The sequence below is a fragment of the Lethenteron reissneri genome, chromosome 42 (genome assembly GCF_015708825.2).
Source record: "Lethenteron reissneri isolate LAM-NWPU_2019-01 chromosome 42, ASM1570882v1, whole genome shotgun sequence".
In the NCBI taxonomy this organism is placed as follows: domain Eukaryota; kingdom Metazoa; phylum Chordata; class Hyperoartia; order Petromyzontiformes; family Petromyzontidae; genus Lethenteron; species Lethenteron reissneri.
Window position 1 is genome coordinate 7,130,574 of NC_083820.1, and position 15,520 is coordinate 7,146,093.

The following is a 15,520-nucleotide window of genomic DNA, read 5'->3' on the forward strand; positions in this document are numbered from 1 at the left end:
GGAAGACACTTCCGAATATTCTTTAGAATCTTCCTCTTCCGGAAGAAGAAGATACAACAAACCTATTACGTCACAGCCCCTCCCCCCACTCGCTGTCGGCATCAATGGCGGACGCCGAGGTGGAGGAGCGCGATCGGCGCGCGCGGGAACTCGAGGACTTCGCGCAGCAATGCCGACGGCGCCTGGAGGAGGTCGCCTCCTCCCTGGGGTGGAGCATGGAGGTCCTGGAGCGAGCGGCGAGCGAGGAGAGCCCGGTAAGTGCCCCCTTTCTTTTAAATTCACTTCTCCACCCGTACCCCTCTGCGCTGTAGAAACCTAAGGATCGTTGCGCCGCTGTTTCGAATTGGTAGTCCGTATTGGCGACGCGCGCTGCTACGCCCCCTCTGATTGGCTCTTTCTTCTGGAGTGTCTTTAAAACGAGCACAGCTATTGTGCGACGTTGAGCGGCGTGCTTATGTGGACTACGATAATGAATTGACGTTCAACATCCATACAGTCCTGTCTCATCCGGATCATGAGATGCACGTTTCCTCGCTGTATCGTAAAGCAACAGTTGTGGCTGCATCGTATTATTTTGTAGGTGGCTTTGTGTGTGTGTGTGTGACCAAGATTTGTTTCAAGTTATTGACACTGGGCACAAGTTTGGGGTGTACGTTGTTGTTTGACTTGCATCCCACTGGGATTTTTGCACACAGCGTTGGTGTACGGTGTTTTTTCTGCAATATTTTTGCTGTCTTTTCTTGGATTTTCTGTTTGCACTTAGTCACATATTCACTTTAAGATGTTTTTTGTTCATGTTTTTTGTTTGTTGCGGTTGCACCCGATTCAAGAGCTGAATGGCTCACAGGGCTATACCTAATAAATGAACTTGAACTTGAAACTTGGTTAATGTGATCCGCGTGGCTAAAGATGGGATTGTGTTTTCTCGACTGCAGGTTGTGTGTCCCATAAACTCGGGGCACCGCATGCCGGCCGCCTCACTGGAGCGGCACGTCGAGACATGTCGACTCAGTGCGCAGGGCTACTCCAAGGACGACCAGGCGAGTGCCCGAGTGTGTGTTTTTGTCACCTGTAGTGTATGGTGGTTGAGGAGCGGTAGTGGAGCCGTCGGGGGGCGGCTCGTGACATTTCCACTAGGTGGGGCTGTTGTGAGTGAGCTGAAAAGATGGTGTTCTAATTAAGAAAAACCTCGTCATGTTATTGGCCTTACCAGTCCCTCCAGAAAAACGCGGAGTTTTTTGGTGATTGTTGCGGGCAAAAATCGTTGATTATGCGGCACGTTTTCTTAAAAAATGCGATGGAATATGCGGGATATTTATGCAATTTTATGCGATTAAATTGCGGGAACTTGCAAAAACTGCGGTTTGATGAAAAAGAGAAAAAAAGTGATTCCCCCAACACCCTATTCACTAGGCTACTACTTTAATGTAAAGAGTCATTTCTTATTACTTCCTATGATAAGCAAGCATACTACATCACAGAAAGTGCTGCGAATATTTAAGTTCTCATCTTGTTTTATTTCAGACCCTAACAAACAGATGGCTCAAACTTACAAAACATTGAGTCGAACAAGTTCTGTAGCTTTACAAAATGAATATGCTACAACTTCTGTAAAAATGAATACGTAAAATATTAAAAAAAATAAAATGTGTGCTTCCTGTTTTACAGAGGTAGCTATACAAAACAGACATCTTCTGTTAAAATAAGTGTTTTCGGTGCACAGTAACGTAAGCAATACAGTAACAGTACAGTCTTACAGTAATGTAAATTTACATACTACTAACAAAAAAGTGCAATCTTACAACTGTAAAGTTGCATAAACTCTTCATCATGGTTTCATTGGCATCGCGGGGTTTGCAGCTTTTCAATGATGTCGCGTAATGAGTGACGTCACTTCATAACGTTCCCATGGCAACAGGGGAAATGGCTGCGCTTGTGTGAAGTAAACGCAACATTTTTCAACTTTCTGCTAAGATATATGTGACTTTTTGCAACGAAAATGCGGGGATTATGAAATCATGCATATTTTGCGCGCGGAAATCTGCAATTTATGCGGCGAAAGTGCAGCGTATTTGAAAAAACGCGCCCCCCGCATAAATATGCGGACTTTGGCTGATTTTGCGTGGAATCTTGCGATCGCATAATCGCGTTTTTCTGGAGGGGACTGCCTTACCATGAAAGTGATATAATTCCTGGTGCGATGTGTAAACATCGCTGCTGGGGAGACAGGCGGCCAAGCCTGGTGCTGGCCACCCACCCCCTCGTGTGCCGTGCCGACCTTCATATAGGTGCACACTAATAGTTCTTGGCCCAAAAGTCTGTTTAGGCTACATAGGGGCTCATTGTCTCGTCTTGTATGGTGATAGAACACAGTGTGAATGAGACAAAAGAGTCTTGTCTAGTTGACCGAGTCCGTAACACGGGTGGATGAAGAATTTTAACATTAAAATTTTCCATTTTGTATTTTTTTTCAGGAGAAGATGATCGACACAACTTTTTTCTACGAGAAGGCCAATGTCCCGTCGATCAAGATTGGTAACAGTCGCACATCACGACTCGACACGAAACCATCACGATTTCAATGTGCCCACTTCATTCGGATCTTTGTGTGTTGCAGACAAAGAGCAGCAAGCACAAATCATCCGTGAGGCGAGGGTGAGGAGCTCGCAGGGCATGGGGCTCTTTGCACCAGGTGAGAGGGAGGGAATCTTTATTCACTCACTGTGGGCCTCGTGTGTTCGTGCGTGCATTGGCACAGTGGAGAGCACTTGTGGTGCATCTGCCATTCATCTCTCAGCTAAACCACAACACCGGGGTCCAGCGAGCCTTCGGCACTTAATGCGATGGTCTCAAAAGCGCACCTAAGCCTGGCACAAGCGCCGTGCAGATGCCACCAACACTTGGTGGTGAATGGCGGCTGTCGTGTGTGCTGAGCCTGAGTCTGATTCGCTTGCCAGCCCATTCAGAACGTAGCACAGCACAACCGGGTGTGGTGGCATGCCTGTGATCGAGCACTTTGGAGGAAAGGGTTTGGTGGATCACATGGAGAACTGTGCAACTGCCAAACCTGCTGGGCTTTCATGCAGATCTTGCGGTCAATTATAATTACAGTAGCATTATAATTCGCAATGATATTGTGACTGTGCTTAATTGTGCTTGAAAACATTACCACAGGTTTATTTGATGTCATTTTCAAGAGCATGTTTGGGTTAGTCACAGATTACTTTGAAGGCACAGGGGTTTCTGAATCGGGTAGAGATTTGAGAAACTCCCAAACTCACTGAGATTCCAGGTGGCCGGGAGATGGCAGTACAGCAAGTGGGTTCTTGAACCCGTCCGCGCGAATCTCTAAATTATATCCCCAGCGTTTGCGTTTTGGGTTCTCTAAGAGTTCTCTGGGCTCCTTCCGCATGCAAAACTCATTTGAAATGAGACGTTCAGAACGACCCATCGCATGCCATCCTCACACCCAGGTCTTCGAGTGTCACATGGGTTCCCCCTTGCCCCCCCTCCCTACCGATGATTCCCATATTAATTTTCCATCCAGGGCACAATTTAAATTTTGCATTCACAGATGTCCAGTCAAAACTCAAAACTGGACATCTGTGAAAAAGAGCTTCCTAGCTCACTTGATTCCTCCAGTCTAAATAAAGCATTTAAATACAGAAGCAGATAACTATGCACACTGCGTAAAAAAATAATAATTATAACTTAAATGCAAAAAAAAGGCATCACCACCAGGCATAAATGGTAGATGGCTGTCGCCTGATGAAGCAGGTTGTAATTACTGGTGACACGTCGTGCCCAGATTGTAAATGTGGCTTGGCACTCCAACACACAAACCGGTGTGCTGTATTAGTGACGAATTGGCCACGTTCTGTTCACGTGACAACCCTTACTAGTTGGCTGTATCGGGTGGTGACGGGTTTTAACGACACATTTATATATTTATGCGATCTAACCAAAAAAAATCTCTTATGGATGATATTGGTTGCAAAAGCCTACGTGTTAAACTGGTAGATGGCTATGTTGTACTGATGAGCCTTAACAAGGATGAAACCTGCAACCTGTATGCAGTTGTCGGTGCCTATCACCAGACAGTGTGCAGAATGCGTGCGAGAATGGTGGCGTCATTTTGATCTGCAACGCACAGCGAGGTTTTCTTTTTGCTGTTTGCTGATGTCCGCTCCCACGATGCTACCACGCGTGGCAACGGAGCCGGCGTGCCGGCTTCCCACAATGCAGTCGTATTCAACCTTATTACGCTAGTGGTGACACTGGACGTCACTAGAGGGCGCTATGGTGGCATTCGTTTTTCTAGTTCACCGAACGGTAACAGCGTTGGTACCATGCATGTAGCAATGTACTGGTTTATCGTTCTTGATTTGAAGCTTTCGTGACTGCAGGAATCCATACTCTTTGGCTCTTTTGGTAAAGTCACGTAGGAAAGCTTTCCCACGTGATGACGGACGTTTGTGTTGCGCCCGAAACGTCGTGATTTATTTTATTTTATGCCTACGTGACTTTACCGAAAGAACCAAAGAGTATGGTTTATCGATTTTAATACAATGTATAGTGCACGAGAGTCGATTATTTGTGTTTTATGAAAAGTATGTGCAAATGGTCATTTACATTTAGGCAAATGGATTCAACAAAACTATACAAACGAGACAGGGAGAATGTAAGGATATATACAACATGACGGGTGAAAACCAGATTTGAAGAGTAGTTGTCTTCAGCCGTTTCACAACCTTTGAATTAGGACAATTAATCACATTGCTGGTTAAATCCTTTTTGTTTTGACTTTTTTGCTCCCCCTACTTCCTCCCACTCTCCTTTCCCCCCCCCCCTCCCCTCCCCCAGTTACAGGGGTGAGTATGTGAAAGACGGAGTGAAGCATTGGTCGTTTTAGCGCTTGCTCGCTCGCTCTGCCAGGGTGTTGTATAGTCTGCCCTGGCAGTATCCTTCCGCCTGGTATCCTTTCACCAGCTCACCCACTGTCGCCGAGTCTCGTGCACGTGTACACACGCGTGTGTGTGTGTGTGTGCAGTGCATGTGCCGGCCTTCATAGGTCCTCGCGAACGGCACTTTCTCCAACGGTCTGTTAAGACTATACGGGGGCGATCTTTGTCTTGTTCACTGGAGGAGATGGAAGAGGCTCGGTCATGTTATGTTTTTGGGAAGCGTAACGGCGAAGAGGCGTTGGGCAGGACAGCAAGCTGGGACACCCATCAGATGAGAGACGAGCACACATTGATGATAGGGTGGAGGCTGATGAAAGAAGGAAGACGGGTTGATGGAAAATGAGAAGTCAGACTTCAAATAAGACTTGAAGTATCAAGATCTCTGAGCAGCCCATCCAAATTATTTGGTGTTGCTGCACTGGCCAGAGGCGCTAAAGCAACAATAACCAAAAACCGAACATGCTTGTCAATCACGCTGGCCGCTAAAAAGGAACAAAATGTAACAGGTGGATAAGAGTTGAGTTGCAGACCGCGCTTTACACCGCTTTCATCCAGATGTATCCACTCTCTGCCAGTGGTAGTGACCGGTTCTTGACCTGCAGGTGTGAGTCAACAGCCGAGAACACACAAGCAGGGTAATCGGGTGACAAGAGCTGGGGTAGTTGTAGAAATAATGACCCGGGTTCGATTCCCGTTCATGGCCAACACCAGTGATGGTTATCTGAACCAGTCTTGAGCCTCCCCTAGGTCTAATCAGCCTCAAATGAGTACCTGGTATGATGTGTAAACGTCGCCACTGGGGAGACAAAAGGCATGGTACTGGTCACCCCATCCCATCTTGTGCCGTGCCAGCCTTCATAAGTGCTCGCTTATCAGCACTTGCCCCAATAGTCTATTAAGGCTAAACGGGGGATCTTTGTGCACGAGTGAATGGTGGCACAGTACTGAGTGTTCAGACTTGGCAACCATGGTTCAATTCTCAGCCATGGGTGTAACATCAGTGGCGAACGGTAACATTAATCTTTCCCAGAATGCCCTTCAATCGCGGGGGAGGGGCGGGGGCGGCATGGGGGGGGATCTCCTTCTCCCTGTGATGCATGAGCGTGGGTGGTTGTGCTCGTGAGCAGGTGTTGCGCACACGTTTGACTAAATATGCCACCTGGTTGCCCTCTCCTGACTACTTTTCAGGAGGGTCACAAGTGGCTGTTTATTTTTGTTTAAAAAAATAATATATATGAATCCCATTGTCGATATTTTTTTACGGAAGCCAATCAAGTTTTTAGCCTGTTCGGTTACAAGCAAGAACCTCAAATACCGTTATAGCTGGACTAAAATAACAAACCAATAGTCACTTTAATCGGGAACTTCAGGGACTACTTTCCGTGTTGGAAGGTGCACAGGCGGTTCATGCAATCGCGCTGAGAAATGACCTCAACTTCACCATCGTTATGAACACTGCAGAAACGTGGTTGTAATCGATCAATATCAAGAAGCCATCGTGGCCAATGTTTATTGACGTCACCGCACTTAATTCACTTAATTCTGCTAAATCCTGCAGTTTTAAAGGAAAAGTTCAACAAATTAACACATTTTGGCAAAGCAATGCCCAACTCGTTGTTAACTGCGTCGGTGCAGTCCCGGTTCAGAACCGTCCTGCGCAGTACCGACTGTAGCATTGGATCGTGTGTTCTAGAATCAGCATCTTGATTTGTGGTTGTATTAGTGGTTTTAATAACATCACTGCAAGCTGTAAATAGGCCAAACGGAAATCATGGGGTTTTGTAAAGAAAACGGATATACCTCGACACTCGCCGGCACTGAATAATCCCGGTATCCGTGTGTGTGTGCATTTCTGTATGTATGTGTGAGCGTCTGTGTGCCTATGTGTGGGTGTATGTATGTGTGCATGTCTATTCGTGTGCGCGTGTGCCTGTCTGTTCGTACGCGTGTCTGCGTGTCTATTCGTGCGTGTGTGTACGTGTGTGTGCGCGTGTGTTTGTGTGTGCGCACGTGCCGTGTACGCGCAGGCGAGTACTCGGTTGCACCAGGTGCGGTGCCGCTGACGTACGACCGTGCGGCGTGCGAGCTCACGCGAGCCGATCGCGTCGCCATTTACGACTTCATGGTGGCAGAGGCGGCCAGGATGGGGGCGGCCGTGAACCAGCCAATTACGGACGAGCTCTATATCGACTGGGCGGCCAAGCTCAAGAAGGGTGAGGCACGGGGTGGATCGGAGAGGTCGGAGATGCCGAGTTTGTCACCGCTGTAAACCTCCCGAGTTGGGATTTCAGCAGCCGCCAGACTGAGTTGATGGTCTCAGCCCATCACCAATGAATTGCATAGAGCCCCATAGACTAGTACTATGGCCCGTAGACTTGCATTGCGACCCGTAGACTTGCACAGAGTCTCGTAGAGATATGTTGAACTACACTCACTATGACCTGAAGACGCATTGAAGAGATAAAAGCTCTTTTGGATTGATAATTGTTTTTTTACGCTTCTATCTGGCAACAAAACTGACACCTTTTTTACAAGGAGTCATGTTTACATAGACCACAATACCTGCAGTCATAATGCAAACAAAAAACATAACTCTGATAATGTGCACTGTCCTGCACATTATCAGAGTTATCATTAGCAGAGTTATGTTTTTTGTTTGCATTATGACTGCAGGTATTGTGGTGTATGCAAACATGACTCCTTGTAAAAGAGGTGTCAGTTTTGTTTCCAGATAGAAGGGTAAAAAAACCCATTATATTTTTTACTGGCGAATGAGGTTCCAATGGTCTCTTTTGGATTTTTAATATTTCCTCTTTCCCTGCCTAACCATCCGTTTGTCTGTCACCCATCCGTCTTTTGTCCGTCGGTCTCTCCGTCTGTTGTCGCGTCCCTCGTGCAGCCCAGGCGAAGCAGAGCGGCCCCAAGTCGCACCTCGAGGTGCTGGCCGAGATGCGTGACTACAAGCGCCGGCGCCAGAGCTACCGCGCCAAGAACGTGCACATCACCCGGCGCTCCCACACCGAGGTGTCCCGCTCACTCGATGCACGCACGCTCGCTCGCTCGCTGACTCACATGCTCAATCACACGTTCGTTTACGCTCTCGCTCGCTCGCTCACACACTTGCTCGTTCCCTCACTCACGAGCTCGCTTGTTTACTCGCTCGCTCGCTCACTTGCACGTTTACTCGCTCGCTCGGAGTTGGGAGTTATGGGTTTCATTTACCAACACGCTCGTGCGCTCATTTAAGCATCTTAGCCGCATTAATCGGATACCAGAGGGTCATATGTTAGGCCTGACGACAGTCATCTTTGTCACTCCAAGGGCCTCTGTACCCACCCAACCCGCCCATTACGTTTTGACCGCGTAAGACCGTGGTGTGTGTTGAAACTAAAGCAAAATGTTTTATTTTAGCAGGTAAGGCCCATTGAGCTATGTAGCTCTTTTTTTAGAAGCGACCTGGCCACAAACGATAGCTCAATGGAGTGGCTTATCACGTGTAAATTTATCGCAGCCAGATACTCTAAATGTGTGTTGATTCTAAATGTGGAGGGAAAAACCGGGGGACCTGGAGAAAAATTCATGTGACCACGGCGGCAGAGACACGCAGACTCCGAATATACAGACGTCAGATTTGGGATCAAACTCACGACCCCCTGTATACCAGGCGAGGTAGTTAACATCTCGCCACCGCGTGTCAATGCGTGGGTTCCCGTGCCCGAGGGTGTTTGAAAGTCTTACTCGTCCCTCGGTAAGGAAGAAGCTCCCTGCCCTTTACAACGACTGCTGCACCTCACTCCATGACGCGGGCGCCTTGTTAACGGCGTGGTCGTTGTGTCTCCCGCGAACCCCTCTCGTCGCCCTCGGGATCGCCACCGCGGCGCTCGCTCAGATCCTCCGGGAGGTGATCACCGTGCACACGGGCGAGCTGGCGCGGCAGTGGCGCGAAGATGCCGCGGAGGGGGGCGAGGTGGAGGGGAGTGGCGGGGAGGCAGCGGCTGCACCGCCCTCCAATGCGCCCGACAATCGTACGACCGACCGACGCAGCCGGTAAGAGGCATCGAGTGAGCGAGAGGATGGTTGGGGCAAGGAGATGCTGGGGCGAGAGGATGGTGGAGTGAGAGAGTGGTGGGGCGAGGGGGTGATGGGGAGTGAGCTGATGGTGGGGCATGAGGATGGTGGGGCGAGAGGGTGGTGGGGCGAGAGATGGTGGGGCAAGGGATTGCTGGGGCGAGAGAGTGGTGGAGTGAGAGAGTGGTGGGGCGAGGGGGTGATGGGGCATGAGGATGGTGGGGCGAGAGGGTGGTGGGGCGAGAGGGTGGTGGGGCAAGGGATTGCTGGGGCGAGAGAGTGGTGGAGTGAGAGAGTGGTGGGGCGAGGGGGTGATGGGGAGTGAGCTGATGGTGGGGAATGAGGATGGTGGGGCGAGGAGATGGTGGGGCAAGGGATTACTTGGACGAGAGAATGAATGGTGGGGCGAGAGAGTGGTGGGGCGAGAGAGTGGTGGGGGGAGAGGCCGCTGGGGAGCGACCATTGCACCAGCGCTGAGTTTTTGCCACAGCTGCTGAATAGAGTTTGGGGCAACGCGTCTTATCCACATTGATGTCGGAGGCACAGTTGGTGGATCAACGAATTTGTGGAATGAAGTTCACGTCCTATTTTCCCTGAAAATAAATCCATCCCCTTGGTTGTAAAATCATCCATCATCATGACACGTCATTTATCCACTGCTGGATGAAGGTCTCTCCAAGATGTCTCTGTCACTCGGGGTCTCGCGATGCAACCGTTCAATCGGCAACTTTGCACAAGTTGATTTCATCGTATTCTTAGGTTTTTTCAGTAAAGTCACGTAGGTAAAAATGTTTAATTAATAAAAGTCAAATAAAAAATAAAATAAAAATCACGACGTTTCGGAGGCAACACAAGCTTCCAGGTGGAACCGTCACAGCACGATTGCTGTTTCAAGTAAGAGAAATTCCAGCAAGCGTGCTGTGACTGTTCCAGCTGAAGACGGAAGCTTGTGTTGCCTCCGAAACGTCGTGATTTTTATTTTATTTTTATTTTACTTTTATTAATTTAAATGTTTTACCTACATGACTTTACCGAAAAAACCTAAGAATATGAATCCTTGCAGTCACGAAGGCTTCAAATCTAGAATTGATTTCCTCTCTCCGTCTTTGTGGTGGACTCACCCCCGGCCATGTTTCCACCTTTGGCTGCCAGTCCATCATTAGTGTCCACCTCGGCCCATCGTCCCTTCTAGCCGTGACTTGTCATGTGCAAGCCCACTTGCCTGTCTGAACGGTAAACGTGATTTATGTCTTGTCTGCGTTCATTCCGTGGTCTACTTGTTCCTCGTCACGTCTCGGTTTCATTTATTGCGTGAAATTCTCCGTGCACAACGTTTTGGCTTGCGTTCCATTTCCTTTGTCTGCATCCGTTTGTCGGATCCATACGGATCGGCATCAAACGGCCTCCTCATTGTTAAGCCCGACTCTGGAACCAGACAAGGCAAACGTCAGCTCTCTGTCACAGCTCCAGTCATATGGACTTTACAATGACATCTTTGTCGTCACTTCTGTCAGAATCTGAAGACGCGTTCTCCCTTTCTTCCACGCCGCTCAATGTCCCTTTAACGTAACATTTGTGCGCCTTGCAAATTTAATGAGAGCACGAATTTTGTAACACTTGACGCTTATCCTCATCATTTCGTCATGGTTCTACTCGCTTTACTGTGGTTTCGGTGCTTGTTGTGGGCCACCATTCCTGTGCTGAATGGTTTGAAACTAATGGCAACGACTGTAATGATTTGCATCGTCCTCCTTCCTGTGCTGTTGTGTTTCATCTCTCAGGTCGAGGTCGCGAGAAACTCGGCGCTTGGATGACCGGGAGACGAGAACCCGGAGCCAGATTCGGGGCTGGGGCCGCGATCACAATCCGAACCGGAGTCGGGAACAGAGTCGGGAGCGAAGTCGGAACACGAGTCGCCATCAAAGTCCAGAGCGGAGCAGGCATGAGAGCAGGGATCGCAGTCGGGACCTGGGCCGGAGGAATCGAAGTCCGGAGCGTAGCAAGAACTGGCGTCAGGACCGGAGTCGGATTCAAATCCCGGTTGCCAGTCACAGCCGGGATCGGAGTCCAGAACGGCAGAGCAGGAAACGGGACCGGAGTCGGGACCGGGATGAAAGCGCAGAGCGGAATAATAATCGCAGTCGGCATCGTAGTCCGAATCAAAGCCCGAAACGGAGTGGCAGCCGCAATCGGAGTCCAGAACGGCAGAGCAGGAAACGGGACCGGAGTCGGGACCGGGATGAAAGCGCGGAGCGGAATAGTAATCTCAGTCGGCATCGGAGTCCGAATCAAAGCCCGAAACGGAGTGGCAGCCGGAATCGGAGTCCAGAACGGCAGAGCAGAAAAAGGGACCGGAGTCGGGACCGGGATGAAAGCGCGGAGCGGAATAGTAATCTCAATCGGCATCGGAGTACGAATCAAAGCCCGAAACGGAGTCGCAGCCGGAATCGGAGCCGGAATCGCAACCCGGATCCAAATTCGGACCGGAGCAGCAGCGGCAGCGGGAGCGAGAATTCCCACGGGATTGCCGAGAAGAAGCGACGCAAGAAGAAAAAGAAGAAGAGGAAACGGAAGCGCGAGAGGAGCCATCGGAAGAGCCAGGAGTGTGGTGGTGGCGGTGGCGGTGACGAGGAGGAGAGCAGCGAGGCAACGTAGACGCACCGTGTGCGCCGGTGCTGAAGCTGCGGGTAAATGCGCAGCTCTGCAACCGCTCGCTCATGCTGCTACTGGCGAAAAGGCTTCCACTCTGGGGAACTCTAAAACGGGAAGTTGGTCTGCTCCCCACGCCGACGGGACGTGCTGGAAGAGGTGGACTAACCCACGTTTGTAGCCACGCGCGTGGCCTGCCTGCCAATCGACCGACCGACCGACCGACCGTGGTTAAACCCCGTTCACACGGTGTGGACGGGATTAAAGAAACCCGAGATGGAGTTGAACCGGCGACGTCTGTTGGTTGCACGTCCAGTCTGCTGAGCGCGGGCGATAGGATCCGTCACGCCCACCACATCTCCACGGCACGTGGGAGTTTGGCTGTAATTTGAAAGGACCTCAAAGAGACCGTGGCCCCCACACTGGATGTTAGACCGAGTTGCGTGGATGTCGCGTGCCTTTACGTCGATGTGAATAAAACCTGTTCGCTACACAGCCGCGGTGGAGCTCAACTCTGGGTCACATGGTGGTGTGTGTGGCGATTGCTGCCCAGACTGATCCGGTGTGAACCCACTCTTACCATAACGTCGGTGGCTCCCATCCCCCCTTGTCCTTGTCTTCTCCCCCCCCACCTACCGGGCCCAGTCAACTGCCCGCTTACATCCTGCCGACAAATATTGCGAGTAATGCTACAATAACAAACACAAAAATATTACTGCGTTTTAATTACGTTCACATCTAATTGACACCTACGACATTCAGTTAACACTTCACAACCGTTAACTATAAATGTTTACAATATAATATTTACACTAATAAAACCTCTTACCGGCGCCGTGAAGCCGGCTGGGAGGAAGTCACGTGGTTCGCTGGGGTGTGGAATCGCTTTAGAGATATATTGATGGGATTCAAGAATGTATTTTGTACAATTTGTAAAATAAGTTGCAGAAATAAATGGTGATAATCGGAACGGGAGGTAGCACGAGCATAACACGTGGAAGGCCGAGGTTTCCAAGGCCACGGGTTCCCCAAATTTCACACTCCAGGTAAGCACATGGCATTAGAAATACTAGTGCTTTCGTTAACACATGTCCACTGCTGTTGCGTGAATTGTCTCGCGTACGTCTCCCCCCCCCCCCCCCTCTGTCATCCACCCCTCCCACCCAGAGTTGTCACACATACCCCCGGGGTTACGCATACCACTGGTTAACTACCGCTGCCCTACATCGCACGGGCCAACGATGCGTCAAGCTGCAAAGTGTCCTCGTAATAACGGGTTCGGGCCTTCCAACGTGTAAAAATCGGATGGATTTATTTGGCGATAAAAAAAAAAACACCATCCTTGGCTCGCGCGCCGCTGAACAAACCCGCACGGCTCGCGCCGTGGTTTTGCCGCATCGGTCGTAATTGCTTCGGTCTCCGGCCTGCTCGCCTGCTATTACGCACCGGCTCTTCAACGGCCGACCCCAACGCAGCGGACGTCCGCGCGACGTCCAATTTCAAGCAAAGCCCTGCGGCGACATGCACCGGCTGGGGGACACGCGTGATTTGTAACGCGACCTGCAGGAGGAGTTGGAAGTTATGGGTTTTCAAATGACGGTCCTTGCACTTCAAGTTTTTTCAACGTTTACAATCCGCAGGTGTGCATGTTGAGGCAATGGCTCGAATGAGACACATTCTGCACGTTCGTCGGTGACACTGCAGAGAGGTGATCTGCTATGAAGAAGGGCCGTTTCCTGACACGTCACCTGTTATATATCACTACTGTCAGGGGGCAGCGATGTTGACGGATGTGTTGAGTTTTTTGTTTTCTGTGCTTGTGCACCACTGCCAATGCTCCGTCACAATCGCTTTGTTAAAGACCTGAATGTTTAATTGCATCTCTTCTCTTATGATGGGAAAAACATTATTCCACAATAAACCCTCGATTAATCTTCAGGCTGAGTTTCAGCAGGCTTCCTGCTCCATGCGTTATGGAGTGTTTTTTTTGTCCCCCCTCGTGGGAAGAAACTTGAGTGCCCAGAGAAAATCCGCACGTACTCGGGGAGATGACGCACAACACGTTACAGCATCCATTGCTCTTCTGCCATCTGCCCACATCGCAAACCAAGCCTGCTACAACACCTGACATTCCCAGGCAAATCTGCCAATCGGCCAATCCGCAATCCCAAATACTAACCAATCACAAGCTCGTCAAACCTCTCGCCATCCTACTTGCCTTGGGCGTCACGGTGGTGAGGTGTTAACTACCTCGCCTGCTATACAGAAGGTCGTGGCTGCGATCCTGACGCATGTCTGCTTGTAGTTTGCATGTTCTCCCCGTGATCGTGTGGACTTTTCTCCTGATCCTCCCGATTTTTCCCCCTCCACAAATATAAAATTGCGTTTAGAATATTTAGCTGCTTTACATTTCCAAATGAAAGCCTCTTTGTTGGGCTATCATTTGTGGCCAGGTCGCTTCTGAAAAGGAGCTGTTTTGCACAGTGGGCCTTACCTGGTGAAATGAAAACAGTAATAGTAATATAACCTGTCGGAATTACCACCACTTCGTTGCTCACTTGAATGGAGCACTGAAATGTGAACCTATTTGGCGTGGAGAGAGTAAAAAAAAAGGCCACTGATGTGGTTTTAAAAGTCAGAGGTCTCCTGCTCTAATGAACATTGAGGCGGTGCTCGTCTGCCGTGAACAGCCCTGCGGAGCCGCTGGTGGACATTCTGCGTTCCAATCATGGGGCAAGTCTATCCAGGTTTGTAAACACATTCCTGCTGCGGAGGGAGCTGATAGGAACGTTGGGCTGCTCGGTCAATGGCCAGGGTCAACGGCGGCGTGGTGTATTCCGTAAATATGGCCGACTGAGGGTGGGCACAAGCCGGCGTGAGTAGGTTCAACGTTGAGTTTTTTAAGGGCACCACGGGGTGACCAGCCCCTCCCCACCCAGCCCCACCCAGCCCCTCCCCACCCAGCCCCTCCCCACCCTCCACCCAGCCCCACCCCTCTCATTTTTGGATTCACGACGGATGGACGGACGGACGGACACAATAATCCTCTGTGGGCTGGTTTAACCAGGAGGTTCCTACCGGTATAACTCCGTTTGAAAATCCAATACCTGATAAAGCCACCGGTGAGCTGGTGCTCTTGTTGATAATAAATGTATCCATACGCTGGCCACGTAAATTGATATTTTTCAAACTTGACAATCTTGTTTGGTCATGGAGTTTCACTGACAAAAATGTTGACAAAACTACCGACGGTTCCACCTGAAGACGGAAGCTTGTGTTGCCTCCGAAACGTCGTGATTTTTATTTTACTTTTATAAATTTTTTACCTACGTGACTTTACCGAAAAAACCTAAGAATATGAATCCTTGCAGTCACGAAAGCTTCAAATCTAGAATTGACTTTAAATTGTTTTTTTTTATTTTACCAGGCAAGGCCCTCTGAGCTATTTGGTTCTTTTTCAGAAGCGACCTGACCACAAATGATATCTCAACGAAGTGGCTCATCGTGGAAATGTATAGCAGCCAAATACTCTGAACGCATATTGTTGATTCTAAATGTGGTGGGAAATACCGAAGGAGCCGGAGAAAATTCCACGCGACCACGGTGAGAGAGACACGCAGGCTTTAAATATACAGCAGGCGTCAGTTTCGGGATCGAAGCCACGCACTCATGTACACCAGGAGAGGTAGTTAACATCTCGACACCGTGGCGCCAACAAATACGGATCGACCACTGTTGACTTCTCACCACAAAGTGGTTACTTTGACCGTCCTCCCGGAGGGCTCATGGGTTCAAGTCACCCCCCCACCCCGAACCCCAACCAGGACCTGAACCCGGAC

At 49.7% G+C, this 15,520-nt stretch overlaps 1 protein-coding gene across 1 annotated transcript; it reads left to right on the forward strand.

The window, feature by feature from the left end:
* Positions 1-44: 44 nt before the first annotated feature.
* Positions 45-13,619, forward strand: SNRNP48 (small nuclear ribonucleoprotein U11/U12 subunit 48). Its single transcript, XM_061568960.1, has 8 exons — positions 45-254; positions 936-1,040; positions 2,475-2,535; positions 2,618-2,692; positions 6,992-7,177; positions 7,864-7,988; positions 8,854-9,011; positions 10,814-13,619. The coding sequence occupies exons 1-8, from the start codon at positions 105-107 to the stop codon at positions 11,685-11,687; spliced, it is 1,734 nt and encodes a 577-aa protein (XP_061424944.1). The 5' UTR covers positions 45-104; the 3' UTR covers positions 11,688-13,619.
* Positions 13,620-15,520: the final 1,901 nt, after the last annotated feature.

What these genes read in the sequence shown, in the direction of transcription:
- SNRNP48 (XM_061568960.1), top strand. Translation starts at nt 105, where the DNA reads ATGGCGGACGCCGAGGTGGAGGAGCGCGATCGGCGCGCGCGGGAACTC. An exon ending in GCTACTCCAAGGACGACCAG is followed by an intron (nt 1,041 to 2,474) that starts GCGAGTGCCCGA and finishes ATTTTTTTTCAG; the next exon opens with GAGAAGATGATCGACACAAC. An exon ending in GGCGGCCAAGCTCAAGAAGG is followed by an intron (nt 7,178 to 7,863) that starts GTGAGGCACGGG and finishes TCCCTCGTGCAG; the next exon opens with CCCAGGCGAAGCAGAGCGGC.